The sequence below is a fragment of the Patagioenas fasciata genome, chromosome 3 (genome assembly GCF_037038585.1).
Source record: "Patagioenas fasciata isolate bPatFas1 chromosome 3, bPatFas1.hap1, whole genome shotgun sequence".
In the NCBI taxonomy this organism is placed as follows: domain Eukaryota; kingdom Metazoa; phylum Chordata; class Aves; order Columbiformes; family Columbidae; genus Patagioenas; species Patagioenas fasciata.
In genome coordinates this window covers 62,398,085-62,420,375 of record NC_092522.1, presented here as the reverse complement: position 1 = coordinate 62,420,375, position 22,291 = coordinate 62,398,085, and the positions used below count along the sequence as shown (strand labels likewise).

Here is a 22,291-nt window from a genome sequence, read left to right as displayed (position 1 = left end):
AGCCACTCATGAATGCTTAAACACTAGATAAAGAGTCAATCAATTGTTTAGATAAGGAAAGGTTACTGTGTCAGTATGCTATGTATAGAAAGACTGGGTTTGGAGTCCGAGGGTGGGCACGCTTGATTGATTCTGATGTTGTTGATCTAGTCATTAGCATTTTTATTATTAACCTTGCTTATTATAGCACAGTGCCTGGGGCTCAACCAAATAAGGGCAGCATGATGAAACAGGGACCCAGTTTCTGCCTGATCAGGTTATAGCCTGGATACAGCAGATACCTGGGGTCCGGGCGTGGAGAAGGCTACCAGTTTGAAGTGATCTGGTAATCCTTTTCAAACAAGGAATCTGGTACCGCTTTCCTGGGAAATAGTTTTATAACCTCAACACAATAGTCTGGAGAGGTCTGCCGTAAGTAGGGTCTCTCAAGTTACGATGGGGGTGGATTTCCCTGGGCTGCGGATGGGGGCAGTGATGTGACCATTTGCCAGGTCCGAATTCATGGGGTGCTGACGGGGCAGCAGCAGCCACTTGACCATGCTGCTCCCCCCAGCCAGCTCCATGGTGAGCCCCCGCCAGGGTCAAAATTGTAAATTTGCTGAGGAAAAATAAGTTAGATTTGTCTCTTTGCAAAATGAAGGGATGACTGAAATGGTTTAGGAAATAAATTCTGCATCATGAAAAGCTTAACTGAGTATAAAATGCTTTCACTGGAAAAAGTAAGGTTTCCTCAGCTGAAAACCAACTATTTGAAATGTGAGTCAACTTCTTGTGCTTCTTCCTCTTTCAGCAAGAAAGTCCCCAGCAGCCTGCCAAAAATAAGATTTTGAGCAGCTCTTCTTAAGAAATAGGGCTCCTTTTAAATTTCTCCTTGAAGCCAGCACCAAAAAGACCTGTTTGTTTTGTTTGGCGTAGGTCAGTAAAAGCAGAGCCACAGATTTAGCCAGCTCATCTGTGGTTGGTTTAGCAGGGCTCCAAACAGAGCCAAATTTTCGCTTTCGCTTTGCCTCTTAGCTCACTCGTGCAGAAGTTGAACTTTGAGAAATCCCCAAAGACAAAGCCCAGCTGCAGTATTACAATTAGTCAAGTGCAGGATTTTCCCGTCATCTGTTTATAACTGACTGGAGAGTTTCTTGGGTTTTTTTGTTATTTTTCAAAAAACACTTAAGGTAGGGGGGTTTCAGGGATTATTTTTAGAGATATTATACGAAAGAAAGAGAAGTTTAAGAAGTAAGAAAATCTATTTGACTTGACATTTGGGAGACATAATCAGCGTACACATTTTCTTGTATAGAGGTAGATTTGCTGCTCTTAGCCAAGGGGAGATGGATGCTTACCACTGGGTTTCTGTGAGGCTGCAATGCAGGGCCACCATGGGGCCAGCCTTACAACAGCAGATAAGAGCAAAGTGTGGCTGGCTGTACTTTCTTGCCCAAGAAAGCAAGCATATGTATGCATCTGGATATGTTTTGTCCCTTTTAGATGCTTGTTATTTTCCCGTCTTGCAATTGGGCCTTTATTTTGCAATGAAGCAGTGAAGGTGGCATGTCAGAATCACGGTCTGAGCCAGGAGAAGCACCAAGAGTGAGATCTGGCCTTGGCTTTATAGAGTTATGTGAACAACACTTTGATGAGGCTCATGGAAACTGTACTCAGGCAAGGACAGCAGGACGGGGCATATCAAGCAGAGAGAGATGGTTTTCTTTTTTCCTTAGGAAAACAGGTAACATGAACACATAATTTCATCCACCATTCCAAGCCAGGAAAGAATCCACATAATCATCTAGTCTGGCTGCATGCCCACACTGGAATTTCAGCTGGTCTATCTGTGAGAGAGCCCCGCCAGCAATGTGTGGCTGACTAAAATACTCCTGCTTTTAGTTAACACATACACCTCCCAAAAGGCTCCTCCCTTCCACCTGGAGATCTCAACAGAGACACCACCATTCACCTTGAGATTTTATTTCTTTCCCCATGGTTCAAACTTTCACAATTGCTTATTAACGATGTGGTTATCTCCACATTTTATTTTTCCCAGCTTGTAAAGCTACCACTTCTCCTAACGCCTGTTTCTGCTACTTTCAAGAGCCCCTTGTGGCAGCCATTTCCCCTACATGAATGAATCCACACACATGCCCTGAGTCATCTCCTTCTTTGTGGTAATCTATCCAGGCTGATATCCTTCAGATTCACACTGTAGAGCTTTCTCAAACCCTGCAGCAATTTTTATGGTATCTTTCTGCAGTTTCCAAATCCTTTAAAAAATATAGACACCAGTGTGTCAACAGTCCTTCAGTTCCAGTGCTTGAAACACTTTTCTAAGGTAAAATTAACCTTCTTACTACTGCTAATTGTTTTGTGTATACCCAAAGGTCACATCAGCTTAGGGTACATATCAGGTTCCTTATGAGTGGTTGTCTTGATAATAAACAGCTGAAGGATGCTTTAAAAAAACCACCTCTCCTGGCTTCCAACATCTACCTGAATTAATGTGAGATGTGGTCCACTGACACACAGAAGGTAAAAGCACTGTGCCACCCCCAGCAAAGCCAGGACTGGGTGTCACAGGCCACGTGGACACTGGTGGACAAGTCTGTCCATAGATCCTGGGTAACTCTGTGCAGCTGATGTCTTTGGAAATCCAGACTCACACTCAGGCAGAACTGAGCTGTTGATGAATTTCCTGTATATGGATACACAATGTAGAGAATGAATCGTGGATGACATGAGCCATTTTGATCAAGAGCATTTCCAAGAAGCAAAGGGCTTGCATACAGTAGATACACAGTGAGGATAGGGATAAGGCATCCTCCTAGATGAGCTTTGTGGGGTCAGGCTGGCTACAACAGGCTTAGGAAAACAATAGTCGGCAGGATTTATATTATTTTTCTGGATTATGTTGTTCAGTAAGAAATAGATGCAATGAGTTGGACTAAAATTCCTCCTCCTGCCCAGACGTGGGCAACTTGGTGGGACCTCATTTTGACATGAAAGAAAATGGTATTTTGCTTTTATGGTTACAACTGATCTAAAATGAAATAGCACATCTCCTCATGGACAGGTGTTGCACAGGAAGCACCAAGGAGATACTTTATCCTCCAGTGGGAGCTCCTCATGCCACTTGCTTTTCACTGGGTACTTGAAATCTCAGCAATTGCCATTTCTTCCATATACAAAACAAGCACTGTTGCCTCAGGCTGCAGCTTTGTGGGGCTAATTTCCACACTCAGATCTCGTTAATCCACCAATACATGTGGAGCAGTGGAACCACTGTGACTGTCCCCCAACACAGGTTCCTTCAATGTGAATTTTAAAAGATGCAGTGAACAGTGGGATGTGAGTGCTGCCTGGGACAAAAGAGGAAACTAGGTTGGTGTCTGACGATATAACAGCTTCAGCATCTGAGTTGTGTTTCCATATAAAGCCCAAATGTGCAGGCCTATCTGCAGTACAATAGGGTCCTCTGTTGGCTTGGGTAGCCTATAGACAGTTACACTTTTCCTGGAAGGGCAGTAAGGACATTTGCATCTGGCAAACCATGGATCCATCCATGGCCGCAGATCCTTCAGTGACCAGGGCTAAGACCAACTTGGGATCAAGCACCTTCCAGTTTGCACTCTCTCGTGGAGGGTTAAGAAGTACAGATGGATTGTCTATCTCATTTACACCTGGCTCTCATGACAGGTAACACTCAAATCTTCAGAGACTTCAAAGAGAGCAGAGTCAGAGCAATGCAGCGTGAAGCACACCTTCAAGGCACATGAAGATTCTCCTACATCAGCCAACTGCAGCTCCATTTGGCTGTTCCCCATCTCGTTCGCAACTTGCCACATGCCTTTTACTCTGCAAAGCAGGTGACAGGGTCACGTGTGGAATGAGAAACATGAGTGATGCTCCAGTAACACCCTCCTTTTGTGCAACAAGAGGAGCACACCCACATACACAGTACATGCTGCTTCCTCCCAAGCCCTCACTTGTACCCGCTGTGCGGTACCAGGGAGATCAGGGCTGCTGCAGAATTGCAAAGGTTTTGCTGCTTTGCTTGACATTTAACTATTAACCAGTTTTGTGGCGACTGAAGTAAAAGGTGTTATTTGTGGGAAGTGACGTGTAGATAGGAGAAAGAGTAGGAGTAGTAGGTGTCATGCAGTAAGAGCTGTCTGATCGTGTTTATCCATTTCAGCCTTGGTTTTCTTAAGGACAGAACCCTTCTGGGTCCCTTGAAGCCATGTGAGGATGCAGGAACCTGTGCTTGGCTGAACCTGGGTACTAAGCACTCCTGGGCCTGGCTAGCAGGAGATTGCCTGGCAGTGGAGGCACTGGATAACTGTGTGACTGGGCTTAAAAGCCTGCCAAATGTGAGAGCACAGGCAGGGCGTGGGTGTAAACCCTTTGGCTCCATTCATGCTGGTGGCTGAAATAAACCATATAGGCTGACTCCATGGCATGGTTTAAAGCTGATCTCCAAACAAACCTGGAGGCACCTCACCTTGCTGAGATGAGACTTGCCCAGCTCTCCTAGCTTCAGTGAGCACTGAAGGCTCTCTGCCAGGGAATAGACACTGCTTCAGGCACACCTGAGCAAGTGCAGAATGTGTTACTTGGCTGAGCTCAGCCCTGGGGTTTATCATAGCTTTGGGATGGCCCCCAACCCCTCTATGGCTCATCTTTCCTATTCTTTAAGGTGCCTGTCATCACTGGCACAAGTGGGCTGCACAAGTACATGCCAAGTACACTTGCATTGGGCTAACAACAGGACCCAGGTCTCAGCTGCTTTTCATTCACCCATAAATCTCAGTATTCCTCCCTGGGGAGGATGCTGAGGTGAAAGAGAAAGTGAGTTTCCTGTGGGCAGGCAGGAAATCAGCAGCACAACAAATGGGATTGGAGATAAGGTGGAAAAGGAAAACACCAAACTTTGCTAAATGTGAAACATTAGGTTTGGCTCTGCTCTGGCTTTAGCTCGGAGTCCCACCTAGGTCAGCTCTGGGCATTGAAGTGCACCTGTGTGGATTAGCAATGGCCTCCCAACACTGCAGGTCAGAGGAGCTCACCTTCAAGCCCACTACCAGCAGGGCACAGATTTGCTTTTTCCTGGAGCTTACATGGGGCTGGGGAGGGCCAGGCACTGCCAGGGTCTCCCCTGGACTCAGAGACATGTGGCTGAGTGAAGTGATGGGAGCTGCTGCCAGGACTGCCAGCAGGGCAGGGCCAGGCAGGGCCGAGCAGCGCACCTGTGTGCCATGGGAAGGGGCAGGTGCCAGGGCTTGGCACACTGAGGAAACATGCAAAGGTGCTGTGATGTGTCTTCCAAGAGGAAGGGTTTTCCACCCCTATAGGGGAGGCAACTGTGGGCAGCCAAGGTGGAAGTCTTCAGTGTCCATGGGGAAGACAGGGTTGTCATCTCTGCCCCGAAAGAAGCCGCATTGCCAGGGCTACCCGAAGAACAGCCCGCAAAACCTGCTCAAGAGCTGAGGTGCTGCACAGGGCAGTCTCAGTTAGAGGAGGCAGACAATGCTGTTATTGTGAATGTAGCCTCCCAAATGCTCTTGTAGTACCAGGGAATCTTGCACCCATGCCTGATCTATGAAATGAATGGGGGGAAAGTGGGTTTGCTGGGTGCAGGAGGGAGCTAAGGAGACTGGGGTTGCACCACCAGCATGGCCAGGTCCTGCCCATGCCCTGGGCTTAGGGCAGAAGATGGTCCTTCACAGTGTCCTCACATGGTGACTGGGGAAACGTCAAACACAGGCCATGGCAGTGCTGGCACACTGCATGGGCCTGGCTCTCGGGCAGCCTGGCATGGGGCAGTCCACACCTTTGCTGTTCAAGTCTTTCACCCTGCCAAGCATCCCACTGGGGATAGCCAGCTCATGCCACTTTCTGAATGGTGTCAAGGAGCTGACGGCAAGGTTGGCTGGCCCAGGCAGAGCCGTGCTGGGAACACCTGAACACTTTCTGAGAGAGATGATCCTGTGCCAGTGTTGGGGAAAGTCCCCAAGAATACCATGTTTGCTAGCAGAGCTGGTCCCCCAGCATGCCCAGGGCTGATGCTCTGCTGGCAGGAGACCTCCATGGACTGCCTCATGCTGTGGAGCAAGGGAAGGTCCTGGCTGGAGGCCCTGGAGGCATCACTATCAGTGGTCAGGGTTAGCAGCACTCCTGGCAGGCTCGGCAGCACAGGTCCTCCTGCATGTTAATGGGCCGTGTGTGCCTGTCCAAGATTTCCAAGTCCACCAGCAAACACCATGCAGAAAACTGCTGAGGCAGAAGGGTCAGCAGTTAACTTGGTGGAGGCATCAGCAGGGAGTCTCCCTGGGTCAGCCCGTGACCACCATCAGACCCTACCAGCTCTCCTGGACCTGGGGTACCAGTGGTCTGCATGCTGGCATGCTGCTGACCATGCTGCCGGCCATGCTGCCAGCCATGCTGCCCACCCCACTGCGGCAGCACTGGGGAAATGCCAGGCATGAATGTCAGCTTGGGGACGCCTACAGCATGTTTCCTTTCCGCCAGCAGACAGGATGTAAGCAGTCACCGGTGTTAATTAGCCTTCAATGAGATCTGCAATGTGATGCTCCTGATTTTCATCAGTGCATCTCTCGGTTTAAGGCTATCTCTTCTCAGACTAGTTTTTTGACAGGGCCACAACACTGGAGCCCCCATTCCTCTAACTCCTTTCACAAGCTCTCTTTTCTAGGTACAAGATTAAAAAAAAAAAAAGAGAAAAGTAGAATCCTGTATTCTAAAAGCATACTGTGGGTGCTGCAGAGTGCTGGCCATTACTGGATAAAGTTTGTCTGGATGTCTTCAGCACTGCAGAACTCAGCTAAGTCCTAGATGTGTCTACTAGCAATGTCACACTTGCCCCTGCACTTTTCTCATGGGCCATAGCTGTTTGTATGCAGAAAAGGTCAGGAAAATGTTTTCTGGATTGCCTGAGAGTTCCATTTAGAAATAAAATTAAATTAAAATACTAGCTGTTTAAAGATAAGCTGTTTACAACTGAGGCTTGGACACATGATAAAAGTTTTACTGCTTTAAACAAGGTGTGTTGGTGGAAGCACAGACTGTGCCCCTGTGGAATAACTGTATGGTTCAGCATCTGGCTGTGCAGCAGCTGCTTATAAGAAGTAAGAAAATCTATTTGACTTGACATGTGTGAGACATAACCAGTGTACACGTTTTCCTGTGTAGAAGTAGGGTTGCTGCTGCTAGCCAAGGGGAGATGGATGCTCATCACTGGCCACCCAATGAGTGTCCTGCTCCCAGCAGTCTGCAGGTAACATGGAGCAAGTGAGTGCTGCCAGGTTTTCTCCAGCAGGAAATCTTCAGCTTACTTCAAACCCCGTTACTCAGCACTGTAATTCACAAGTAGCAGGCTTGGTACCAGATCTATGAGATCCCACCTACAAACTTTCACTGCTGGCCCTAACTTCCAGACAGGGCATGGTGACAAGCAAGAACAGGGCAGTAGCACCTGAGGTCCCAGTCATGTTAAAGCTGCATGTATGCCTTGCTGGCCTGGTCCACTGCAACCTGGGCACCTCTTGTCTCACCAGCAGTGTGGACTCTCAGGCTGTCCTGCTGCTGGCTGGCCCCAGTATGGGAGATTCCTCTGCTCCCAGTTCACCCCATCAAATTCATCAGATCATGGCCTCCACTGAGTGGTCTTGGAGCCACACATATCTGGATGGTGACATCAATCAGTGGTAGGGTGATATTGTTTCAAAGCTTGCTTAGCTTTCCCGATGTGAAAGCCATGTTTTTGGTGTTCATTGAATAAATTTGTATTGCAACTTTCATGAGCCTATAACTGATCAAAGGCATAAAGGGGAGTGATGCAAGCCAAGTTTCTAGAGCTCACAAGAAAGTTAGAAAACAGGTAGAACAAAAGTTTTAAGGTCTCTACCAACAATGATGACATATTTTTCCCATTGAGAAGCTTTTTAGTTTGGGTGATACTTGTAGTGGTTTTTTTTTTCAACAAAAACGTAACATTTCCAGAGAAAGCATAGACCTATAATAATGTCAGCCAGCCTCTGAGTTTCTCATCAGAACTCCTTTCCTCACCATATGCCTATGAGGAAAGGCAGCATTATTAACCCCTTGTTACAGATGGTGACTTGTGGTGCAGAGAGGTGAAATGTCATGCTGAAGATGCTCTGCACCAGAGCAGGGGGTGGATGTCCACTCTCCCCCCCCAAAAAGCAACACCCCATCCACTATGCTTCCACGCAGCTGGTGCTATGATGGTATTACTTTTTTTAATAATTATTTTCCCATCAGTCAGGCTATGCAAGAAAACTCAGGGTACTATCATCAGCTGGTTAAACAAGAGAGCTAAAGCATTTCGCTAGCATAAGCACACAAAAGATGAAAAATGGAGGAAGAGAGTAAAAGTGAATGAAGAGAAAAAATAAAGGGCGGGATCAGCTTAAGAAGTAGTAGGAGGGTATAGAAAGGAAATCGAAGCTACGAGCTGACCCATAAAACTCCGCAGTGTTACCAGCAACCCCACCGATTTCACCCTCAGAGATCTTGTTTTGCCACAACCTTCACTTGACTCATCTACACCTGCCCACTTCAGTCCTGTGGCCACCCTCCCACCTCCTTTAACTACAGCCTTCCATACAAGGGTCTCTGCCGTCAGCCCCCAGGCTCTGCATGACTCACCCCCTCTGCATCTCTGCAGATATTTCCCTCAGCTTTCTCCGCTTGGCAAAGCAAGTCTGTCACACCATTTAAAAAAAGAAAAAAAGGCAACTAAATGTGGTTGCATGATGACAGGAATCAGATCTTCAGTGTTGGGATGGGATCCAGCATCTCTGTAGGAGAGTTCAGTACATGCTGTGCCTTCCTGCTTGGACCTGGCTGCCTGGGCAGAGGAAGCAGCCAGGGCAACACAGAAAAGACCACACAGAGCCCAAGCTCCCCAGCTCCTTATTCTACCAGTGTGAAGACCCCCAAAAGAGATGTTTCCCTCTGCAAAGAAATGCAGCGCTATCATCACTATCAGTCTAGAAATCAAGACAGTGGTTAATTAGATGACTTTCCAATGTCACAGTAAAAGCTGCAGATCAGACTTGCCTCACTCTCCTGAAAGCCCAGCTGAGTGTCGCCTTCAGTGCAGTGCTCCTCTCATGATTTGCAATTGTGTCTGCATTCATGGCAAGAGTTGTTCTGGTTCCACTGACCTCTCCAACACTACATCAGTGGAAAAAACAGTGGAAAACCTTTGAGGTAGAAATCCTGTCCCCATAAATGTTTGAAGAGAATGCACCTTGTTTAATATCTTCCCTGCCAAGATTGAGCAATGAATTTAGCACCTAATGAGCAATATGCAAATTCAGCCTCAGAGAAGATGCCCATTGCAAAAATAAACATCAATAGTCAGGAAATATCCTCTAGACAACATCCCAAGGAATAAGTTCCTTCAGGGTCTCAGTTGGCTATGAAGGATGTGTGTTTTAAAACAGAAGGTTTGCCCTGCTTACTTCTTGATATTTGTCTTTGATAGTTTTCCAACATAAATCCAAAGGATTTCTGATTGGCATGTTGGTTAATAACCAGAAAGTAAGCCTAGGAGTATGCTTATGTTACCTTTTCCTAATGTGACTGATAATTGCTCAGTAGAACCAGAAACCAGACGCTGCAGTGACTTTCTCTCATGAGCTAACTCTTCAGTCAATGTCTGGACTAGCTGATTAGAGCATGCCCTGCATTCTGACTGCAACCAGGAATTGGTTTGAGAGCTGGAAGAAACTCGTTTCTAGGCAGTTGAATCTGAAAGATTAATAAACTTATCAATTTCTGGAAATGACTTCTGGTTCAGTTACTACAATGACCTGTATTAGCGCAGTCAGGTAGTTTGTGAACCTCTGTAGGGAAAGGGAAAAATCACCATTTAGACTGAGAACAGTCAGGACTGGCTAGTTAACAGGTTTGGCTACCAGATCACAAAGGCTTTTGCCTCCGCTTGAAATTTATTCTCGCTGTATAGTGGCCATGAAGGGTAACAATCCAGTAAGTGCTCTGTGATATTCATATAGCTTCCTGCCTGCACAGAAAAACTCAGGGAATATTCCATGTGTGACTGCTCTGAACCTTAAAAGGTGACAGCTTTTTGAAGGTGGGTTCCTTATAACAATCCCAACTTGGGACAATTTTCCTGCTATTAAGAATAATAGAGACTTTTCTATTTATGCTTCTGTAGGTTCAGAGGTTCTAGACCAAGTCTGGAGTGTTGCCCAAGATGGCAAAGATTTTTGAAATACAAAAGATATCTTTTATTTAAAGGCTGATTAGTTTGTGTTGATCACAGACAAACAAGAAGCTCTTTATACAGAGCTTTGTGGGCCTTCTCTGTTGCTTCGTGTTATGGTGAAGCCACCAGTGGCTTGGCCACCAGGCTGGGAGCTCTCAGGGAGGAACTGTGTCTGCGGCACAAAGGAAGCTGGGTTTAACCTGACTTTCACTCCAGCCTCTCCTGTGCCTCAGAGGTTTTGTGTGCTCATCAACTCAAATGTATTCAATGGAAATGATACTTCCTTTTGTGAGACCAGCTGATTCAAGGCCTTTGTTGCCATTAGTGCCATGAGGCAGGTGCCGGTGAAGCCACTGGGGCTCTGCCCAGGCTGCTCGGCAGGATCAGAACCAGCTGGAGGGATCGGCAGAGCAGGCAGTCTCCCCAGGACCAAGCTGCCAGGAGAGTGAAAACCATCACAGGTCTCGTGCCCACCCTGCCTGGAACGCGATGCTTCCTGGGCCGCCAGGCAGGCTGCGACAGCAAAGCTTGGGGCAAAGGGAGGCAGCAGCTGCAGCCGAACTGCTGCTTGGAGGAGCAGCAGCCCCAGCTCTGCTCTGCCCCACCTCACTGTCTGAAGCACAAACTTGTGTCCCAAGGGCTGGTGTCACTGGTTCTGCTGCTTGCCCTCTCTGTCTTTTTTCATACTGTAGGGTCAGCCCAGTGCTAGCACCTGACATTTGCTTGTCCTGCTGAGATAACTTTAACTGGCTTTGTCTGGAGGGACAGAAAAACATGGGAGACTGCCAGAACACACTTCCCTCCTCCATACACCCAGGCCACAGACAAATTAGCTGCTGCCACCAGCTGCAAATCAGTTAATGGCACAAGCAACAATGTGAGCTACACCATTGTGCTCTTGGTAAATGCTACCTCCTGCAGAAATGAGAGGGAGGACCCACATTGTGCGTGAAGGGGGAAGAGACACTGGGACCATTTTCCTGCCCAGTTGGTTCTGTTCTCATGGACAGAGGTCTGAAAGCCAAAGCCAGAGGCTGGAGGTGGCAGGGATGCAGGGCTGGAGAGGGACACAACTGCCCCTCCAACCAGTCACCCATCACCAGTCAGCACAGGGATCCTGTTGCCTTCTTCCTACAAAGACATCAACATCCCCTTTTTGTCTGCAGGCTCCTGGAGTTTGTAGAGCTTGTGGGGGGTGGGAGAGGTTGGTAGTGGCGATAGTATTTTTCACTTATAGCACCTAGGAAATTCTGGTATCAAAGAAAACAGAGCAAGTGAGTCCTGCCTGGGCGCTTGTTCAGCATTTGAGTACCACCTGTGCCCCAAGCTGTAGGATGATGTAGGTTATGAGATGGAGCCATATGGCAAGTCAGGAGGTGTCACACAGAGCTGCTGCACATACTTCAATCAGGAATGTTTCCAGTGAGAGGAAAATGTGTTAAACTCAGCCTTTCTCACAATCTGACAGCTCCTGATGTTTATGTCGAGAAATAAATGCAAAAAATGTGCTCGCTCTGAAGAGAGACATAACTGATGAATAATCAACTGCAAGTGCTCATACAGCAAAACTTGCCCCATTCCCCAAGTGAGGAATGCTCAAGGACTCAGACTTTTGCTGCCTGAAGACCCAAGACACCATTGCCCTTTCTGTCTTTCCTCGTAAGACTCTTTTTTTTTTGACACATAGTGAGCCTACTTGCAACACCACCATGTCCAGTTAGCAGTGCTGTTTGACTAACTGGACTGGGTTTATTAGAGAATAGAAGGGAAGTCAGGGCATTGCAATGAAGTATCTGCAGTTCAAATGATAGCATTTCTCTGCTCATTGGAAATCAGTTTAACAAAGGAAGGAGGCACTGCCACAAACATCAGCAGAAATTTCCCATTGTTTTGGCTAGGCAAGTCATGACCTGTACAAAATAAAGCAGTAAATGCTGTCACAGCCAACTCTTCTGCCTATTTTTAAGGCTTTGCTACCCAAAAGAAAGAAAACCAGTTGGAAAGCAAAGAATCTGAATGTTCTGCAGCAGCAACCACCAATGGAGGCTTCTCAGCTGCATAGGCAGAAACTATATGAACAAAGACCCAGCACTGGCACTCTTGTCATTGGGTGGGAGAGGTGGGAGAAAGAGGCTGAGCTCCTGTTGGGCTCACACAGGCCTGGTAGGAGGGCGAGAAGAAGAGCTGGGGGCAATGCCAGGGGGTGCAGTTCCCACCGCCTTTCCCCTCCATACCCTCTACAACAGCAGCTCCTGCTCTGCACCCACAACTCTGACAGCTCAGCTTCTCTGGGCTCCACATGTACAATCCCTCATCTGCAATTTGCCTGGGGTTCTTTAGTGTAGGATGCTGACAGTGGCACCATATAATATATACATGGGCAAGCCAAGGTATATCACATTGCACCTGGGCATTAAACATCTGTGCATGCACTGTATATATGGCACATGATGTACATACCTGGCTGAAGGCAACCATGGCTTGCTCAAACCTTTGCTGAATAACAGCGATGGTGCTGAACTCCGGCGGGAAGGGACAGGCTTGAGGGGCTGAAAATGAGAAATTAATTTGTTACTGTTTTCCACCATCCAGCAAAGTTCCTGCAAAGACGAGGGATTTGAGCATTTAAAGGAGTCATTGCTATAAAGTGTGTATGGGAAGAAGATAAAGTCAGTTTGTGCTTCTGACTCCTGGATGCTGCCAAATTTCCCCTTGAGTGGCAGGGCTCCAGGCCCCACACTAGTCAGCACAGCAGCCACTGCTTCACAGAGCCAACTGGGCATGACACCTTGGTGGGTGTCTGCCCAAACTAGAGCACCCTCAGCACCAGCATTTGCATGAGGGCTGCTCATCCCTGAGCTCCTTCTATGGGCAGTGGGGAGACATGGGCGCTTGCAGGGCACTGTGCTTCCTTCTCTGATGCAGCCATGTCCTTTCCCAGCAGTGCCCACTTCTCCACACTGTCTATAAAAGGTCCCTGGAGTAGCCGGCTTGGATACAGACCTCCAAACTCTAACACAGAGTGAGAGGAGGCTGCTTTCAGTGAGCCCAGCTCAGCCCCCAGAGGCAACCTGGGTGCTCTGCAAAGGCAACCAAGCTGGCTTCAATTAGAGATGGGTAAGGTGTCTCCTGTAAATCCGCAGGGAAGCTGCCTGCCTCTTAAAGACCTCAAAACCCTCAAATCTGTACTTCGGGACAGCGGGCTCTGTGTGGCCACCCGCTATCTGAACACAAGCACGAGCTACAGGGAATTAGGCTATTTTGGTAACGAGTGACACAGCAGAGGCGCATCAGAGGCAAGAAATGGCTCCTTGCTGCCAAGTATTGACATGAGGCAAATAAAGGACGGGTTAGCACCCTTTGGGGAATGCCTGTCTTATAGAAGTCATATTTGCAGTATTTTTTTGAGATACTTGAAAAGCAGGGTGATATATTTGCAGACAACTTTCTGAACATTTGGCCCCATTTACTGAGTGGAAAAAGAATGATAAAAAATGCCATCTGCTTTTTATCGAAACTTTGTGCCAACTTGATCAGAATTTCAGCAGCTTCCACCTCTAACTCCCAACTTTTACTCCTGAAGGTTGTTAGCAGTGTACTACTCCATGGGGTTTACAAATGGCAAACAAGCCCTACTATCTGTGTCTGCAGATCATCTCTCTTGGGTGAAGTGGGAAAGTGGCCTCAGCCTTCTGTGGGGAGTCACAGAGAAGAAGGTGACAGTGCGTGTGTGTGTGTGCACGTGTGTGTGTGCACCAAGCACTGCTGCCAAAGCTGGAGGTGAGACAAGGAACTTGAGTGATTTCCTAGGGGCCAGAAACAAAAATGTCATCAAGTTGGTGCAAACCAGCCAAGCACAAAGGGTGGGCACCTGTGCAACACGAAGCAGAGCTGGAGGCACCACGTGCTCCCTGGTGGTGTCAGGGACCAAGCCCTGTGAAGGGTGATGGCAAGTCAAAATGGCTGAGACCACCCCTATGATGCCCCAACCTGTGTAATCCAAAGCAAATGCAGTTTCCCAGAGGAGATGAGTGATGCTCCTGGGTGTTATTAGCAGAGAAAAATGAAGCAGTAGCAGGAGAATTCACCTCGCTCTCGCTGCAGGGAAAGGTGCTGGCACACATGGCCATGAAGCAGTAGTGTGGTGGGGTGCTAGAATACCCCTTTCTGCTAGTAACAGTGAAAGACAGGATTGACACTGGTATATTTACTCCTGTGTCCTCTCTGCATGTGGGAGCTTATGTGACAGGAGTAGCTGACACTGCTCCATACCTGCAGAGAAGATGTTCTCTCAATGCAATGATCGTGCCGATGCTTGTACTATCACGGCCCTTTTTGCTGCCTACTTTTGACAAATACCTTAAAATACATAATTGGAAGTCAAAGAAATGAACATTGAAATTGCTTTTTGTGCACATGTGTCTGTTATCAGAGCAGCAGGTTCTTTCTTTGATAAACATTGACTCATTATTACCAGAAGTTCTTCTGAAGTCAGCTGCTTGACAAAAGGTCAGTACGTGACAAAGCTGATGTTGGTCTCATGATGATCACTGCAGAGCACACAGAGTTAAACGTGTTTTTGAGAAAGGTTTTTCTCCTAAGATGCTCTAGGGTGTTGTCCTCATGCTTGAGCCCACCAGGACTCCAGCTCAGGAGAGTCCTCCAGCTGCATTTTAAAATACAGTACATGTGGCGGTCATGGTCTGTCCATCACTGTTTTACAGCATCAGCATGAATCCCCAGTCTAGTGACAGAGTGATAGAAACAGCTGCATACTGCAGGGGAAGGGAGGATGAATGCTGACCCAGGTTTTCTCCCCAGCTTACTCCCTTGTATCATGAGCTCTGACCATATCAGCTTATAGAACTCAGTGCTGTCTGTCATCCTGCCTCTGTTCAAACCCACAAGGACTGTTCAGTGCAGACTCCCAGACAAGCTGCAGGTGGGAGGACAGAGACCACTTTCTTAATCTGGTGCAATGTCTGCCAGCAAGTGGCACCAAGAGGTTGGTCAGAAACCCTTTAAGAACCCACCCAGGGCCAGCCAGAGGCACAATCTCTGCAGAGAGGATGGAAGATGCTCAGGGAAACTCAACCTTCCTGACTGCCACCCAGGGTGGGGATGGGGGTTACAGCTGGTGCCAACGTGATGCTCCGAGTGTCTGGATTGATGTGTCACCAGGAGGGCAAAGAAAGAGCACTGCACTGCAGGAAGAACAAGTTTGTTCCTCTCCCTGAACCACCATAAAGCAAATTATTTCTGTTACTGCTATTCCTGTTATTCTAGAGTTGCCACAATTTTGTCTACCAAGCACATATAGTAAAGATTAAATGAGCAATATGTTTCAAGTTACATATGTACACACGCACACATTTTGGCACCAGTGAAAATATCAGACCTGATGTTCTTCCTCTTGCTCTAGACAGGAGGGAGAGCGAGACCTGGCTCTGGGATGTGATGCTGGATGGTCTCCTGAGAGGCTGAAGCATGAACCCAAGTGTCCCCACCATGGGGTGTGGAGCCGCGGCAGGTCCTGCAGAAGCCACCATGCCTTGCAGCAGGGTTATGTGCTTGAGCAGACCAGGTATGGGTGAGGGACAGAATCAGTGGTAGTTTGCTACCTCCTTGCAGATGTGTGAAGCGGGGCCCTGGGCCCAGCAGCAGGGGTGGGGTGCAGATCTTCCTTGATTCACCCAGCTCTGGGGTCTGTCACCTGCAGAAAGAGCACACTGGCTGCCAGCTGAGACAAGTGAGAAGTCTTTCCAAATTATTCCCTTCCTTAGGTCTCTAGGTGATGGATTCTCCTCTCAGTGAATTGAAAATAAATCCTATCTGGACGGGGTGAGAAGTTTTCTACCGTGATTCAGCAGAAAATAACTAAATCTAGGAAGTGAGAGGTACTGGGATGTGGACGATCAATCCAATGCGTGCAATGTGTTTCAGATAAAAGTAATAAATTTCTTCATCAGGGTCCAGGGGCTTGGAAGTGGCTATTTCCACATGGAAAGTACATTCCATTTTTATGGGTTTAGAAATTAAATGAATGCCTTAATAGAAGAGTTTGCATAAAAGCTATCACATGAGGTGTCTATTTTTCCTTCCTGGCCTGAGTCCTCATCAGTGCAAGAAAAGCTCCATGAAAAGCTCCCACCAGCCCCACGGGACTGCTGAGCCATCTCCAGCCTTCATGCATCTCACAGTTATTGGGCATCTTTACTGGGGACCCTGTGCCCTCCCCAGCCTCCTGTGCGATCCCCAGTAAAACCTCCCTGCCCTCTTTGGAAATCCCTTAGAAAGCCAGTACAGGTGGGCAATGCCAATGTTGGGTTGGTGGTGCAAAACCTGGACATGGACAGATTAAACCTGCCAGATTTTGTGTTTGGTCTTTAACTTACATGGAGAGGATGGTAATTTTCATTTGATTTCTTGAATTGAATTATGTTATGTCATGAAGAAAGTCTTTATTCGCAAGTGTTGCTGCTACCTTGGTGGGAAAAATTTACATATGATTTTTACTGAAAGACTGCAGCAGGCACAGAGAAGCCAAATTAACTTTGCCCTGTGCTCTAAGAGCTGGGAGAATTTAAACCCGTTTATGCCAGTATTGACTATCCATTGCATCATACTTTCTCTCTTCGGGAGTTTTCCTCCACTTAACAGAAATATTTTCTTGCATTGTGGAGAATATCACAGTGTCTGCCACAGTTAAACTCCAGCCCTTCCTACTCTAGCCTGTAACCTGCTCTCATTCCAAGACACACCACAGATAGCACAAGGCTGGCATCTGCAGATTGCAGAATTTTGGGTGCACTGGAAACCATTCACTTAATGAAATCACTTACCTGCACTGCGCAAGGGCTTCATCCCAGACATCCACAGGGAGAGCTGCCTGAAGACTTGACCATAAGCAGGAAAACAGGAGGGAAAACCTAAAAAGTATCCCACTGCTCTGCAGGCTGAGATGGGATAGAGGGTACTGAGAGTGCTGAAAAACCCTGGCACCAAATTATTTACTTTTTGAAACAGGCAGAGAAGTCAAAACTCCTTTATTAGCTCAAAGTACTCCACCAGAAAAACTGAAAATCCATAGTTTAGCCATTCTTCCTTGGATGGGCTAACCATGTGCTGCTGGTTTACAGGCACAAATGCATCACTTGGTTTTACTCATTCAGAAAGCCTTTTGAAGTGCTACCTCCTTCAGAGATATACAGGGACATGATTTTGCCATCTGGACAGACTTTTAGGCAGCCAGATTCTTCAGCTGGCAATGCCAGCACTAGCTGAAAACTAAACCTCTTCCTAAAACCTTGGACTTCTATTTCTTCAGGACTTTCAGAAATGCCTCCACAACTACAAACCTACTTCTACAATCCTTAAGGATGAACCAGGTGAACGTCCTGATGAAAACGGCAAACCCACATCCTTCCTTCTCCTGAAATAATCCATCACTGGCAGGAACACAGAAGTTTCACATGGTTCCCATTTAAATCAGACCTCAGGAGACAGCAGAAGCAGAGAGGGGAGCCCCAGGGGGTTTCCAGGATGTGTGCTGGCAGGTAAAGCTGCCTTTCCTCAGTGAGGTTTTCCCAGGGGATACACCGAAATTCCCAGAGATTTTCCTTTCCCTGGCCACATTATTCATGTGCACATGCGGAGGACACTGAGGAAGGGGCAGCTGTGAGCACCCTGGCAGATTGGACCACCAAAGGGGAAGAAAAGGAGCTCCTGGAAGGGGACGAGTCCTTTAAATGAGCTTTTACCTGGACCTCTCCTCCAGTTTGTCTCTGGCCTTGGGCCAGCAGCAAGGAGGGGACAAAAGCCATGGGGACCACCTCTCCCCCCAGCATGGCCAAGCCTCAACCCCCCAGCAGTCACCACAGCTGGGTCATGATCACCCACAGCCCCCTGCCCGTCTGTGAAGGGGAAGGGCCTGGTTCCCTCCCGCTGGGAGGTGAGTGGGTGCAGCCACAGCTGTACAAACACCACAGCGCAGGGGGTCTTTCCCAGGTGGGCACTGTGGAAACGGATGAGGTGGGGATGTAATGAGGGTGACCGAGGTGATAGAAGCAAGGGACCAAATCTTGTTATCACTGTATAACTGGTGTCATTCAGGAAGGGTAAGGGAAATAGAAGAAGAGAAGAAGGAAAGGGGATAAGCCAGGTAGGAACAGATGAGGTGAGCTCCCATCACGGCGAGGGAGCAGGAAGGGCTTGGAGCAGGTGACACAGGACAGGAGCACCCAGACGCTCTCCAAGGCAGTGCTGTGCTGCCAAACCAAACTGCCTGCAGGTGCTGCTGGTGCTGCAGCTCAGGCTGGGCCCACGGTAGCCAGTTCTGTCCACCTTGAGGCAGGGCTCTGTACCCCACTGGGGATGGCCTGAGGTGCTGCTGCCTCAGAGGCAAGAGCTGAGCAGGGTCGTGCTATTTGGCATGGGCCAAACGGGTATCAGGGCTGGCTCTGAGAGTTTGTGCATGATATTATAGTTTATAGTGATTATAGATACTTATGCTGCAGTGCCAGGGAGGACTCTCAAGTGCTGCTTAATTTACTACTGTAGACATACCCTGACTGGTCCATGCCCCAGCAGTTTCTGCAGCCAGTCTCACTGCTGACATTTTGGACAGGCAGCCCTCGGTGAATATTTCCCAGTGGCACACAGATGGGTGGTGTCAGCTGACTCCTTTGTCCCACGTGGACCAGGGCACCTCTGTACCCACTGAGACTTGTCCTGTGCCTTGCTGCCCCACCACCCCCAGCAGTGTCCATGAGACCTGCCCTACAGGTACTCTTTTAGAGTGAGGTGCTGGTTTGGCTCATTCAGACAGGCAGGGAATGTTTCCTGGTCTCAGTTGTATCAGTGTGGGTAGAGATTGGCCCCTCTAAAACAGGCTGGCCATCCCAAGGAGTGGCTCCAGGCTTATATGGAAAAAAAACAGACTGGTGTTTGCCTTGATCTGGTCTATATTAAAACTCTTTTCCAAATCAACTTTGTGCTACTAACATTGCTGGAATCAGCGCAGGTACTCTGAACTTCTAACAACACAGCAATGAACAAATTTTTATCCAAAGAGATTTAAAAGCCAACAGCCTGGTTATGGTGATTGATGAGATTTTCTTTATTGACTGTGCAATCAGTGTGATTTAGATCCCCAGCAGGGGCCCTGCTGCAGGCTCTCTACGAGCCAGCTGTGACAAATGCCCCCCACAAGCTCTGCTGATCACTGCTGCTGTCCCCAGCAGTGGTGGCACTGAACGGTTCCTCCACCTCATCTTCCTACCCTCCTGGTCCTGCCTTCCCAGTGTCCTTCCCTCCCACAGGACCACTTAGTTGTCTGGCATCGCACCCCTGCTTTCTGAGGTAATAAATTACTGCAGGATGCAGCTTTGGACTGGACTTCATTAACTACAAACACTATCATCCCTTTTCCTGCCACACCACACAAACCAGCCACCCGTGATTATCTGCAGCAGATATGCATTTCTCAAGCTCCTGCGGGATGCACTGGTTTGGGGCAGATGGTGCACCGGACTGATAGATGCATGGGGCTGGGGAGGCAATTCACCCCTCTTGTCTCTGGGGATCATGTCCCCATACAGACTGGCATTCCTGTGACGCTCCACTCCCATGCCATTGTAAAGGGTTTATGTACATTTGTTAGCATTGGAAAAGGTGGGATATAAGTTTCAAGGAGCCTAATTTGGTACTGTCTTGTTCTGCTTTCAGAGACCATTGGTAGTCTGAAAAAGTACCAGGCTTAATTAAAATAGTAGGGGGTCAGATCCATAAAACTAGAAGTGAAGACTGAATGTCAAAGTGCAGTAAGATGGATCCAGCCCCATGCTATCTGTGTGAGTGTTGTGGCTGTGTTATTTCTAAAGAAAATAGCATTTTTTTCAGTGCATATTGAAGAGTTACTTTTGAAAAAAAGTTAAGTAAAGTAAAAACTGATCTCAGGGCAGTCAGCATCCCAAATTCCTCTGCTAAATAATCACCTACTTTTTGCAGTTCATTTCTTTGCCATTTTCTCATCAGAAGTAGAAGGTTAAAAAAGAAAGAAATAGGAAGAAGAGAGAGAAAAATATGTTTGTCAGAAATTAGGTGGTTTTACAGTGTTTCTATAGACAAATTTGAACAAAATGTAACAATTATTTGTTTCTTTTTTTCCTCTTATCTCTTTTTTTTGGGGGGGGCTAAGCTCTTTCTCATTGGAAAATAGTCTGTTTCTGCTAGCAGTCCTAGTCTTGAAGAGCAGGAGGAACAATGGAAAACCAGATCAAGTGGCATGTAAAATACACTTCCAGGTTTTATATTTGGAAGCTCTGAACCTTCTACTTTTGATCCACGCATTTCTGTATAAACAATTCATGCAGAGAGTCCCTGCCACTAATCACATTTTTTGTGGAAGAGCCTATTTGTCAAAGTGGACAATGTCACAAAGAAATCCTGTATCTCAGTGCAGAGATTCAGACCCCAGCAATTTTCTTTTTGTTTGTCAGCCAGCACCTCGCTCCTGTCTGAGGTCAGACTAAATGATGTAACGCTCCCTCCTGGCCTCGCAATCGATGGGCTGGCAGCCGGGGCTCCTCTCCCTGCTGACAGGAGTGGTCGCTGCAGCTGAGACCCCCCCAGGGACCAGGCTTCGGTCCTGGGCTCACACCAGACTACCAGGTGCTGTGGGACAGGGTTCACAGCATGCACTAATGTGAAACATGCCTCTTGCAATGATGTTAAACCTCTCCACAACAAGAACAATGATGACAACAAAAACCCCTCTTTCAACTTTTTCCATCGCACACATACAGCCAACAAACCCTCCGGTTTTATTTAAACCAATATCCATTAACCCGTGTCTGGGGGTTTTGGCTTGTTTTGTGTTTCTGCTTTCCAGGGCTCTGTTTGCCCTAAAGCGGTGTCTGAGCAGTTTGACCATGCAGTGATACCATCAAGCAGTCTCTCCAAACTCTGTATCTGGCAAGAGGTGGGGGACTGTACATATGCCGGACCTCTGATAATCTGACCCTGACACCACTCGACATCCATGGCCTCTTTCTGAGGATAATGAGTGCTCTGTGGTCCAGGGCTGGAAGCATGAACCTGCCGAGCCCAACAATACGCGACTGGCCCAGTGCCCTGGGAAGGGCATTTCTAGACTTATGCAAGAAAAGTCTCGGGTTTTGCTTTTAGCCAAATTCAAGACCAGACTCAAAGACGCGGGCAGTTCCTCGGCAGCCGCTATCCTCAAACGACCCGCAGCAGCAGCCGGCATCAACTTTAACACCCGGGAAGGCGGGGTGTAGCCCCGCGCCCCCACCCCGACCCGACCCTGCCCCACTCCGCACCCCCGGCCCCGCCGCGCCGCACTCACCGCCTCGGGCGCGGAGACCCCGGGGACTCCGCCGCCACTGCCCCGCCGCGCCGTCCCGCCTGCCCGCGGCCCCGGCATGGCGCCGGGGGCGGCCGGAGCAGCGCGGGGGCGCAGGGATGCGCGGCTGGTCCGCCTCGGGCGCGGAGCTGGAGCGAGTGAGCGGAGACCCCGGTCCCGGCTCCCCTCCCGCACCTCCCCAGCGAGGGAGGAGCCGCTCCCTCCCCTGGCAGCAAAACCCGAGGGGACCGCAAGGATGCCGAGCTGGGCGCTGTCAGGGCCGGGCTCGCCGAAAAAGAGGAGACAAAAATTAATAGGCATGTGGAGAAATGAAGTGAAAAGTGACTTACAAAGAGAAAAGCCTTCACGGCTGCTGATTTATTGGTGGCGCAGCCAAGCTCTCTCAGCCAGGATTATTGCTGAGGCAGCGTGGCAGGTATGAATGTAGCACTGTAGGTGTTGGAAATAACAAGCACTGATGCTGCGGCCCAAATTTGAGTCCATCATTCATGCAGGAATGAGGGATGGGGCCAGGGGACACTAGGGATAGGGTGCTGTGTCGCCACTAGCCTGGAGGTAAAGGCTCTATAATGCATTCATTGTGCCCACAGGCATTTGCTTTGGTCTGTAACGGACATCCTCAGCAGCCGCCTGGGCAC

General features: G+C 48.3%; 1 protein-coding gene across 5 annotated transcripts in view; it reads right to left on the bottom strand.

Moving 5' to 3' along the window:
• Positions 1–21,773, bottom strand: part of TAGAP (T cell activation RhoGTPase activating protein) — a 53,316-nt gene extending 31,543 nt beyond the window's left edge. For 3 of the 5 annotated variants that reach the window (XM_071806460.1, XM_071806461.1, XM_071806463.1), the window contains exons 1-2: positions 21,636–21,763; positions 12,728–12,816 (exon numbers count right to left, since the gene is read on the bottom strand). In XM_071806460.1, the coding sequence (XP_071662561.1) occupies positions 12,728–12,745 (18 nt within the window). In that variant the 5' untranslated portion in view covers positions 12,746–12,816; positions 21,636–21,763. Of the gene's footprint in view, positions 1–12,727; positions 12,817–21,635 lie in introns of all 5 variants that reach the window. The other 2 variants (XM_065835765.2, XM_065835766.2) reach the window with 1 other exon arrangement.
• Positions 21,774–22,291: the final 518 nt, after the last annotated feature.